Raw genomic sequence first — 12,690 nt, forward strand, 5'->3', positions numbered from 1 at the left:
AAGAAATGATTTTCTTTAAATTTTCATTGATTTCTCAGAATAATGAATGGATCTTGATGAATGTTTATGGGACTGGTATTTGTCAGTGTGTGCAATGTGCTGCAAATCTGCTAGAGTCTGCATCTAGTGAATTTAAATGTGGTTACATAAGGGGACTGTTGGGCCTTGCCAGAGGTATGAGCTCTACTGTGTTTTATTTCGCTGTTTTTATTCATGAGAAGGCAAAAGAAAAAAAAAAGGCGAGCTGCAGAGTTACTAACCTGTTCTGGCTTGATGTGCTCCGTCGTTGGGAAGACGTCAGGGTACGGAGGGCGCTCAAAGACCCGGTCCAACGCTTCCAGCTGCTGCTGGGTGAAGGCATCTGCCCTCAGGTGTTTCCGTAAACTCTCCACACTACCCTGAGAATCACTGTTTGGGCCAGAACCATCTGAACCATCTACAAGAAGAGAGAGCAACAATCGAGACACTGACCCCGGGGAAGCTGGCCTTTACTTCAAGCTATGCACTTTATATTCTCCTCATGTTTTTTCTGTTACCACCTCTGTGGGAGACCCGAGGAGGACAGAAAAGGATGGAGTGCAGCTTTTTTTTTTTTTTTTTTTTTTTCAGCACCTTTAATGGCTGTAGTGAGCCACTGGCTACATCATACAGACTTTTCCCTGAACCACTCCACAGTATTAACACCATCATGATCTGAAAGCCCTCTGGTAATTGATGGATTACAATTGCTTGCAAACATATACATGTTGTGGCATCCATGTATACTGATGAAAACAGCAGCTATTCCGTTTTAGTGCCTATTCTTTCCATCCAAAGGATTTTTTTTCCTCTTCTCCTTGTGCTCACTGAAATCAAGAACAGGTTTTTTTTTAAAAGGCACAATTTCCCTTTTACAATTCAATACGGCTTTCATTCCCGGCGAGTGTGCGGTTCCATTTGGAAACAGTGGCGGAGGACAAGAGCCTGAATAAAATCGCACAGTCTAGTTCAATCATCCTGCTCTCCAAACACGGGAATTTCCTCCCGACTCCTGACCTGATTACCCAACTGTTGGGAGAAGGACGCCTTAGCTTTTCCTGGGTATTGCTTGTGTGCAACGCTTTGAAGCCCTCTTACAGACCATCCTGCCATACCTCCATACCTCTATTCCTCCCTTTTTTTTTATCCTCCCATCACCCCCCCCCACCTCTCCTGGCTGCAGTGGCTGTGTCTGTTTGGTCTCCTCCACAGATCCTGCAAAGCTTCAGCTCCCTTACAAATCTGTCATTCTAAATTTGCTGCAGATTATGTTCTCCCCTCAGTGGGAGAGTGGTGATATATGATATGCAAGGCCCCTATTGATTGCCTGATCTGGTGGCAAGAGGGAGCTGAAATGAACTTGAAATGAACATCATGCCTCAACTCATTGTGCGTATAATACTCTACTTAATCCCACATTTTTCTCTGCCATGGAATTCAATTGATCAATCATGTCTGTGTGATAGTACCATTTGGAAGGGTTATTGCCATCCTATTCTGCTGCTTGACCTTTTTTCACAGGCTGAGGCCAGAGAATGAACCCGACTCTCTCTTGGAGAGCTGGAGGAGCTATAAAAGAGAGTGTGTGTGTGTGCATGTGTGTGTCTCCGAGCACTTGCAGTCATGTGTAATTTCAAATATTGCTGATAGTTACAGTAATAAACAAGTTATGAGTTTGCTAACAATATCTTGTTAACATTTTTTTTTCTATACCCACAGCACGGACGACTGCGTCAGGACTTATTTACAAGCAATGCACGATCCGATACGCTGAATCGTTATCGGTGCCGATAATGATCCTATTAAGTGGATCGGGAATCGGTCACGAGTTTCTTTGTCTGTGTCATAATGAAAAATCAAAGGTTTCTGTTTCCATTTGCATTCATTCAGTAAGACCTCCCAAAAAAAGTATTCCAGTGTTTCACACAGTGATGTGTATGCATTATAAGTTTTGAAAGAAGAAATTTCTGACAGAAGAGATCACTGTCACTTCGCCCCCAAAACGTCCCAGTAAACTCTTGATTTACCCTTTAATTTCCTCTTACACGTTCTTAGTGTAAAGAAAAATATTTTCCACACCAGCATATAAATCTGGTGACTTTTTGGTGCAACCAGAAAAAATTCTCAGACCTTCTAGAAAGATAATATTGTTGAGATACGTTTTTTTTTTTATAAGTATCCAAGTCACAACCTTTCTGTGAAGGTCCAGGATACTGAGTGTAATCAAACACAATGTGACAGTAGCTGCACCCTCACATCAGGATGAACATATTCCAGATGTGTTATGCCTCATTCTGTACAAGTTTTCCCCAAATTTAGCCGAACTTGGAAACTGAAAGAAAATGTTGAAGGTGGACACTGGTGAGAGCAGAGGATTCTAAAAGAATAGTTGGACATTTTGGCCCTCTCTTGTCACATTTGTATCATAGACCTTTTCTTTTAGTTTTAAACTTTGTCCGTTTAAATTTTGCCACTTTTTAACTTCAAACAAACTAACGACATATAGTCTAACGTAAGGTCAAAGACTGCGTCGATGGCCCTTTCTTTCATATGTGTCCTACATGCTTAGTGAGACATCACGAGGCTCGGTCCCAACCCGTCTGTCTATATCACAGCCAGTCTTCATTTGTTTACTAAACAAATGAAAATTAAATCCAAAATAATTACTTCAACTTGGAAGAATTTTCATCAGCTCATTGATTTATCACTTTTGTGAAAATATATTTTGCATCCAACAGAAATGGCCCTAACACATCCAGACGTAAAGACCTTATGTCATTATAAATACTTAAATCACACATTTACTCTTATATTTATTGGTTAGGGCAAAAATTTGAGCCAGATCTGTTCCTCGTGTTTATATCTCAGCTCGTTCAGTTGAATATTCAGTTTGTTTTATGGCCCTCACCTCCTTTAGCCGCCACTTGTCACTTTATCAAACTCAGTTGTTGTCTTTGCTACCAAAGCAAATAGAGTCATTAATTACTTTCCATCAGCCAGCCCGAGCCACAACACCTGATCAATACCCACCCTCGCCATATTTCTCATTCACCACTGTAGAATACACTTCCCACACACAAGACAAACCATCCTGGGTCAACCTACGCACTCGTCCTCCCACTCAGAGCGACGACAGTCCCATCTGCCCTCCCAGCCACTGAGTCCCACCTGACAAATCAGCAGCAACTGTGTCCTGCGGATGAAGATGATTCTAGCGACAATTACGTAGCCGTGCAGCCTAATTATGCCTAATCAAGGGGCGTGAATCAATTTTAAGTATTTGTTTTGAACATTTTCTAGTTGGTGTTCCCAAGAAATCTCAAAAACAAAACTTGTGTAGGTTCAAGTGACAACGTCCTCTAGCAGTTGTAGAAATGATGACTTGGGTGATTGTTGTGAATTAACTGCTTCCTGTCGACAACTGACGTTCTATTTTTTATTAGAATGAACTAATCATATTTTAATAATGCTCATTGATATATGTGTTGTTAAAGAGAAACACTCGTCTTCATGTGCTTTTAAGTGTCTATTAGCATCGTCGTCAATACAAGTCAGATGCAATATTTGGACATTTCCAAATCTGCCCATTGTGCAGCGGTGATACTAATCTTTGACCACAGTGGCTTTTGTTGGTGCGTTACATGCTTGTCCTGCTCTGTGGTTGTTTATTGATCATCACGGGAGCTGAGTGTATTCATCTTGACATCGGTCGGTATTAACACTCCAGTAACGAGGGAGCAGCCTCTATCAGATCAGATAACCAGCTCGAGAAAGCCGACTCCTCTCTGCGGGTTCGGCACCCAGGGGTTACGACCCCCAGCGGGAGGGCTTTAGCCAACGCAACTCTGGGGTCTGGGAGCGAGTCTGATCGACTGCGCGCCAAACAAAAACAGAAGAATCATCATGAATGAAGCGTAGATTGAAGATGAATAGTAGTTTCTCTCTGAGGAGGATGATTTCAGAGTAAGAGTTTAAACTCCTCCGTGCAAATTAAAACTGATTTTCTAAGTTCTTGTTAGAAGCACGAGGGGTTCAGCTAGCGCCTTAAGGTCACGGAAAAGTCTGCTCCCCCCTCCCTTCCCAAAAGTCTGCCCCTTGTTTAAATAACATGTCAACATACATACGCTCTCGTTCCCTCAACACATTATGTATTTCACAATAATACACCTCCATAATTTCCCGCCTGATTCAATTTCTGGCTAAATGAAATCAAATTAAAACTCATTTGCATCAAATTGGATGAACTCAGCTGCATTTTGTTTTTCTAATTGAATGTTTTGATTATGTAAACATAAATGAAATCAGCATCACAGAGGAGCCGTGTTTAGCGCTGGAAGGGATTATATGGTAAAGGAAAAAAGAGTCAGTGATCAAAGATTTGTAATCAGTTATTGAATATGGGGATTTTGAAACATGAAGACGTCACCTTTGGCTTTGAAAAACAGTTTTTTTTTTTTTTTTCTGACACTTTATTAACCAAACAATTAATTGTCAGAGAGCGACAGTTTAGGCTCCGATGTTTCAAAGCTTTTAAAAGCTTTATTAATCTAATTTGGACGTTGCAGTGAGGTGGTGACATTTCAATGCACCCTCAGCTCCTCTGTTGATTCTTCCTCTCGCCCAAAACAGATGCTGATACACAGAGCGGGGTGTGACGGCGGCTCGCTCCATCACTCATCTCCATCCGTGCGCGCGTTCAGCCCTCATGACGCTCAGAGATGAGAAATAATTAATTCAACAGCTACTGAAGCACAGAATCACATCCATTCTGGCTGCCACCAGCTATTGTTGTTGGCTCTCGAAATATATGATGATCGTCTTAACATGAAATTTCTCTCTCGGTGTTTCGCCCATAAATCAAGAAGAAAGGTCGACACAAAGCGAGGGAAGCGTTCGGATTCAGAATTGCTGAAAATTAAGAATCGACTGCCGGTCCGATTGTGCGGTTTGCGGGCCACTCTGAAAAGACGTGCGGTGTGACTTTGAAAGCCCGGACACACTTCATGGACACTGCATGTTCTCAACAGACCTCCAGGCAGGTCAATTCAACTCCCTCGCACATTCTCTGCTAACAAGAAGGTGAACAAAAACACCCTTGAAAGCAGATTTGTACTTAAACATGAGATGCTTTATGAAAGACGCTCAATTCGCCCTCTGAGAAGAAGCATGAGATTCTCCTTTGTCTTTTCTGGAGCCCACCATGTCTGTGGTGGGTGTTGGGGGTTGGGATGCAGGGTTGAGGCGGGTGTCGGGGCACTTGGATGTTAATGTGTGAGGTAATAGCTTTTCTCTGCAGAATTGCAAATTCTAATATACAGTATGTCACGTTGTAAAACGCGCGGACAGCTATGGTCACCGAAGACACCATCTCCAGGGGTCTCTCTCTCCCTCTCCCTTCCTCTCCCTCTCTGCCCCTCTGCAACTATGGCTGCCAAGTGTAACATGCTACTTTTAATTTGCAATAACACGTGACAGTAGCAAATTAATGGCTCTTATGACACCTGTGTCCCCGCAGCTCCTCTCGCTGAGACCCAGTGTACATAACGTGTGTCACACTACATTATCTCTACATCCCTCCTGTAATGGGGGGGACCTTTTTTTAAGGGCACTGCTGACTTGGAAACTCAGGAGCTGTCTGCCCCGACTTGGCAGCGAGCCACAGCCACTGCCTAAAAACAAATACTCTGGGCGACGCAGCCAATCCATTTCACCGGCACAGCTTGTGTTGCACAGCCCCCTCCCTCCCTAACCCTTCCCCTCCATTCCTCTCCCCTTCCCTTCGCTCATTTTTGTTCATGTTTTCGGGCCTTGGTAATGACTGCTTGTGCCATAATCATCATGAGGCTTACCAAGTTAAGTAGGACTCAGGCGAGCTACTGCGCTGTGAGGAAATTTAATCCGAGCATTAACTGACTATAGACTTCTTCCTACTGAGTGAAGCAAAACACGCAAACAAGGCAACAACAAAACACAGGAAAAAAAAAAAGACCATGAAACAGTGAGATAGCACACAGACATGTTTCTGACTGTTCAATGATTTAATTTGAGAATTAATATCTCTTTGTTCGGTGAAACACAGTCTTTCCAGTAAGCTAACGATTATAGTGTATGATCATTTCCCAAAATATTTTAAGAAAACCAGCCCCTTAAAACAGTTTGATGCAAATATGGGAAGTGTAATGGTTTTCAGTAACCCACACCCACACACACAACACATGGTTATTTTGGGGCCATATGTGCCACAGGTTATTACATTCTGAAACTATGGCCTACATTTCAAAATAAAAGTATTTCTTTACTGATGACACTTGATTTTCACAAAAGTGGCTGAAGAATTTTTGTTTTACTTTACTGAATTTATCTAATTAACCATTTCTGTTATTAGTGATTATTGTCTTTCAATTTCAACCCTGCATCATTATTTCTCACAACAGGTGATGACAACCTGATGCTGAAGCTGTGATTTAAGACACATACAGATATAAAAGTACCATCTTTTCTGATGACAATTAATTTCCACTTAAATTAGTCTACATCTGTCAGTGTTTTAAATGCTACGGCCCTGGTTGATGCGGCCAGACACATTTCTCAAACATGGTCAAAGATTTGGAAAATGTTGTAATGTACACTTATGAATTAATTTTATTAACCAGTCCTATTATTTGGGATTATTTTCCTTCCACACTACACCCACAAGAAAAATCCTACATTGTAATTTAGGCCCACATTCGGGTATGACAACCTGGCACTGCAACCTGAATTTCAAAATAAGAGCACTCAATGTTTTCCAGGTGACCCTCAATTTCCACCAGAACTTAATGGTTGCAAAGATTACAAACATCTCTACTGTCCCAACACACTAAATACATAGCACACAATGTTATGGCTCAGTTGCAGAGGACATTTTTGGACCAACAGTTACCAAATGTAGGAATTCTGGCATTTTATTGTGGTGAGGTTCACTTTAAGACAGCAACAGGACAACAGTGTCTACAGGGTAACTTTGTTCATAATATACTATTCTTACAAACTGAGGCTTGAGGCGAGACATTGCTTTTGCACTTTTGTGTGTGTGTTTTTTGTGTGTGTGTTTTTTTGTGTTTGTGTGTGTGGTCAATGCCTGCGGTTTATGTTTTGGAAAGATAAAGTATCCCTGACCCCGTGGTTTTGCAGGTAGGCTCCAGCTGGATGTTGAGAGAGTATATAGGAACCACTCCACCCCCTCCAACCTGAGTACAAGTCCTACCCTGACATAAACACACACGTGAACACACACTCCATCCGCGCACACACACACAGCTTTCTTCTCTTTCATCGCAATACCGGCCGAGCACCTAAATCACAGAAATGGCAGCACATCAGGGGAATCATTTGAGACTGAATAGCCATAGAAACATGGCGCTGTCACCTGGAAGACCTCCACAAAACAGGCCACCTCTCCTCCTCGCACACACACACACACACACACACACACACACCTTAGTCCTCTCCATGCCCTTTAATACCTCTTTGCCCTTCACCAGCAATCTGCATAGAAATGTGTGCATTCTATCATTCAGTGACTAGACATTACACCCTGGCTAATATGAGAGGTCCTCCAACGACTGAAAATGAACCCTTGAAAATACCAGACGTTTGCATTATGCTGCCGCGATGGCATATCTTACAGGGAAAGACTTGATTATGTCATTTGCCATGTCCACGTCATGCTGGTTTTTATATCTTTGCCAGGAAATCTACCTCTGACAGGTCATTAGTCATCCCCTCCCTCCCCGCACGCACATAAAACATCAATTCCACTCAATATCCCGCAAACCCCTGCGCTTCTCAACCAACGGCAGAACAAAGAAGACGCTATGCAAACTGCTGCCGTGCTCTGATTAGCTCTCATTCCGGAGCACTGCAGAAATAAGGCACTCATTCCCCGGCCCTGTTTGATATAACTGCCCCTTCTCCAGCAGCCACATCATCCCTCCATACCCGCGCACGCCTCGTAACATGAGTGCATCTGTTTAGCTATTCTCATCAGCTGCTTATGTAGTGACATTAAGGAAGCCTATTGCTTACAGAACCAATAATCTACATCGCCTCAGGCCCCCTTATATCCACTAACCTGCTACTTCTGCAGCAGCACAAGTGGAACCACTTTTGTAGGGGAGAAAAAAAAAAAAGAGAAGGCCTCCACAGAGCTATATAGCTGCTCTCTTGACTGACCTGGGTGGTTGGCTACATCATCTTGACATGTAATTATCTAAAGCCCTTTAATCACTTCCATAAAGATTAATTGCAGGAGACAACAGCGGAGGTCGTGTCTTCAAATCAAAAGACTCCTTGGCAGATTGACACAGCGGTGTAACAGAGTTCAGACGTAGGTGTTTTATAAGGGTCATCTTCTGGAACTGAAGCAGGTTTTTTTAATGTTGTAATTGCAAACTCAGCAAAGTGGGTTTTGCAGCATAACGCTCCCTCTTTTTTTTTTTTTTTTTTAGATTTTAGATATATTCTCTATGCTAATACTGAACTCAAGCAGTGTTTTTTTCCTCTCTCGCCTAATGACAAGAAACTTTCTTACCTTCATCTCTTTTCCTCTTTTCACCGTTGGATCGCGGAATACCCAGAATGCCATTGATGGAGTAGGATCCTGCAGGGTCATTGGAGGCGCTGGTTACAGGCGGAGAGGCTGTGCTTGGTACTGAGGAGACAAAACAAAAAATAAGTATACTATCACTTAGTAGAGAGCACATACCTCTGCCAAGGCCCAACAGTCCCCATTTAAATTCACTAAATCCAGATTTTTCTTGGATCTACACCAAATTGCATTAACTCAAATATTTCCCTAATATGACCATTTTTTTTCATCTAGATCCAGACATTATTCTCTGAGAAATCAAGGAAAATACTGAAAATCGCACAAATAATAATTCTAGCATCCGCACCAAACTGAAATGTGTTTTTCCCTCTCATAGCACATCCTTCCACCAAGTTTCGTAGGAATGCATCCTCTACATTTTGCGTAATCCTTTGAACTAACAAACGAACGCACACAAACACACAACTTTGTAGCCTGTATGCTTGTAAATATGTGCTATGCTTTATATTTACCTATAGTGTGGCCTGGCGCTGACAGGGACGTCCCGTCAGGAGATGGATGGAAAGGCTGCTGGACTTTTGTTCGGATGATCCTGCAGGGGAAAGGCAAAGGAAACACAACTGTCACTGCTGTTTTCTGTGACCCATTTCTCACTATGGAGATACTGTGTGATGAAGATATCAAGCACCACTCATAGGCGGAGGGAAGGGATCTGGTCAGTGCCTCTACCTTAAAGGTGAGATGTGGAGAAAAGTCTTCATTGCACTTTTGGTCTGAGTGATCTTGCAAACAAAGCATGAAATCACATCAATTCACCTCAATGATCGGCTTCACTGACTCTACCTGGCCCACACTAATCAGCCCCCTCCCCACACACACACTCCTCTCCCTCCCTCTCTCCCCCTCTGTGAACGGGGGTTTCACGGGGGCCATTTGCAGGAGCCTTTTTGCTTCCCCAGATCAAACATCTCTGTAGGAACCAGCGGCCCCCGTGTGCCTGTGTGGATGAGGTTGTATTGATCGGGGCTTGGGGAGAAAAAGTTGGGGATTAGTCACACGGGCAAACAGATGCAAATAGAAAGCTATAAATTATATGTGACAGGAAAGCAATAGTTCCTTATTGCCTTGCACTAGCTTACGCCAGCATTAGATTCCTTTAATCTGAATGGCACTTGGGGAGAAAGGGAGCTGTCACAATAATTTGTAAACTTTAAAACTATTCATCATGTACGCCACAGGAGCTATTTTAGAGAGCAGGGGGGGGAAGAGGTCGGGTGAGGACCCCAGAACCTTTTATGGTTGATTTCTTTACATGATTCAGATTTCGCTTGATTGGTCTTAATTATTTGTCGATTTTACTGAAAGGATTTACTCGCTCAGACAATATCTGGCACCTAAATTCTGATTTTAAACCACAAAATACACTCCTCTCCTTTTATTTTCCCTCCTCCAAACACATGAGATGATTTGGATATTGATGTTTCTGGTGCAAGGTGCCAGGAGGCTGCAGAGGAATAAATCCAACACTGTCACAAATGAAAAAAGAGAACTCCCCTTGGAGGCAAAGCTACCTAACAACAAGCTTTTCCACAGAGCGCATATTGATGTTTTAATTTTTTTCACTTCTCCCCATAACAGTTATTCGACCCCTTGACTTGTGCGTGCTACATAAATCCAAAGACTTTATTTGGTATCCATGTTCGTGATATTGAATAAGCAATTTGGGAGAATGAATTAATGGCTTGGCTCTTGCTGAAAATCCCCTGAAGAAATATTAAAATTGCTTTACTTCTGAATCAATAATATCAAGCACCATTGAGGACCTCTTTTCTTATGTCTGGCAGCAGGGTAGCGTTACTTGTTGGTTGTTGGTGGTGGCCCTGACATGTAGTACAACACTATCTCGGTAGCATTTAATAATGCATGCGGGGGAAAGGTGTTTAAATGGAGCGTCCTCTTTTGTCAACAGTCCCGAGGTCAGACAGTCTGCCACAGAAACCCACGGCTGGCCCCACTCACAACCACTCAACTGGAAAAGACTCTGCTCCAGTGGTTTTTTGTTTTTTTTCTGAATTGTCTTAAGTTGGAAAGCCCCTCCGAAACTTCTTGTTTATTTTTAGACCACAAAAAAAAAATCACTTTTTCACCTCACTTCAGATAATGTGGAGACAAATCTGCTGCTGTGATGTTTTCATTGATTTTTCACAGACTGCTTCTTTAGGATTTCCAACATGTATTGAAATATTTAGCTCCAGCTAAATCAAAACAAATGCTAGTGTCTTCTCATTTGCGTGTATGTGTCACTGACTGTGTGTGTGTGTGTCACCAGACTACACAGCACCACATTGAAGTCTTAACATTTCCTCTGCTCCAAAAAAAAAAGAGAGAAATAATTCAGCATTAAGCCATAATAGAAATTCAAAGTAGCTTTCATATTCGGCTGATAGAATTACAGCTCTTTGTGTTCACAATTTAATTTGCCACATAAACAAAGACACACAAGGCTTCTTCTTCTTACCCTCCTCCCTCCCTCCCCGCTCCAAAATAGAAAGCTTTAATTGGAATCGAAGAGAAAAAAAAAATTATAAGGTCCCTTTTAATGATATTAATGTACATTTTGAATTTATCACATACATGTGTCTGAGCCTCCTTAAATGGGGCTTTTTAAGCAGCCACGAAGCATGAAATGAATTTTCTTCAGCCTTTCTCTATTTAAAAGATGTCTTGTGCAGAGCTGTCCGCGCTCTCTCCCATCAGCTCATTAAAATGTAATGCTGATGCTGGCTCTATGGAACAGTGCCTCTTAACCAAAGTTCATCACCAGGGATCTCTGGTGGGGGGGTCGCTGGTGGGTGTGTGTAGTGTGGAGGGTGAGGGTGAGTAAGGGGGTGTCCTGGGTCCTCCTGTAGCAGCCACTCTCAAACTACAATGACTTTCTTTAAGAAAACTGAAAGATGTTACATTTAGATTATTTAGCTTCATTATTTTTTTATTGTTTTAATGGCACAATTAATGCGAAATTGCAATTGCACCTTCATGCATCTTAATGATGTATCAGTATTAATTAGGCCGCAGCTCTTTGAATTATAAAGCAAGGATTTCAAATTAGGAGCTTAAAAAGAAAGTGATTTTTAAGGCTCAGTTTTGGCCTCATTATAAAATATACATTTTCTTCGTCATGATTATTTTCACATGATGCAACATTTAACAAAGTGCATCTCCCTCCAGTTATCCTCCTCACTCCATTTCTTCTAAATTACATCTTGCACAAAAGCCATGTATTTCTCTCTCCTCTCTATCGTTCTCTCTGTGTGTGCAGCAGCTTTCTCCAGCACATTAGATGTGCTAAAGAAAACTGGCCTGCTTTATAGCGCCACGGGATCTGGTCACCGAATATTGATCGGTTTTCATCTCGACAGATTCACTCAGTCCTGGATGTACTGCTGATTGTTGAGGGAGTTTGGTGTGAGAGATTGAATTGCACCTCAGAGACCAGCGGGGCTGCAGCCTCGACGTGCCGGGCAGCACAAAGTTGGTCAAACAATAATATTCTGTTGTGCGCATGGTGGGTGTGCGTGGTGCGCTCTGCACAGATAACACTGAGAGGCATGGGTACCAATGTGCGCTCAGCCTGCGCTCCGCATAAGACTGTTTACCCCCTGCACCATTTGCAAAAAAAAGAAATCAGAATATCCACATTACGTATAAATATTTTGCACGTTTTATTTCCTACCTGTTAATTGATGAGACGCTGGGAACAGTGTCGTTATCGCAGATGCCCTCTGCCAGCAGTCTGTCTCTGATCTCCCAGGCAAACATGGTGGGATTTTGTCTCTTGTAGTCTGCGATTTTGTCCACCACCTTTGGCGTGGCCACTTTGGGTTTGGAGCCACCGATCACCCCTGGTTTGATGCTGCCAGTCTCATAGTATCTGTAAAATCCAATCAGGCTGCAATTGTTTGAAATATTTAACGCACACTGCTTAGGAGAGCTCCCCACACAACATGCCTTAAATATTGTTGCAAACTTAATATTACGCACATAGACGATAAGCTTTGGAGGTGTTTAAACAAAAAAGGCTG

The 12,690-nt window shown here is 42.4% G+C and overlaps 1 protein-coding gene across 4 annotated transcripts in view; it reads right to left on the bottom strand.

The window, feature by feature from the left end:
- The window catches only part of pax2b (paired box 2b), a 31,122-nt gene that overhangs the window by 14,593 nt on the left and 3,839 nt on the right, over window positions 1-12,690 (bottom strand). For 2 of the 4 annotated variants that reach the window (XM_069517618.1, XM_020083508.2), the window contains exons 3-6: window positions 12,342-12,557; window positions 9,121-9,200; window positions 8,591-8,710; window positions 261-436 (exon numbers count right to left, since the gene is read on the bottom strand). In XM_069517618.1, the coding sequence (XP_069373719.1) occupies window positions 261-436; window positions 8,591-8,710; window positions 9,121-9,200; window positions 12,342-12,557 (592 nt within the window). The remainder of the gene's footprint in view (window positions 1-260; window positions 437-8,590; window positions 8,711-9,120; window positions 9,201-12,341; window positions 12,558-12,690) is intronic. The other 2 variants (XM_020083512.2, XM_020083510.2) reach the window with 1 other exon arrangement.

Source organism: Paralichthys olivaceus, chromosome 21 (assembly GCF_024713975.1).
Source record: "Paralichthys olivaceus isolate ysfri-2021 chromosome 21, ASM2471397v2, whole genome shotgun sequence".
Taxonomy (NCBI): Eukaryota; Metazoa; Chordata; class Actinopteri; order Pleuronectiformes; family Paralichthyidae; genus Paralichthys; species Paralichthys olivaceus.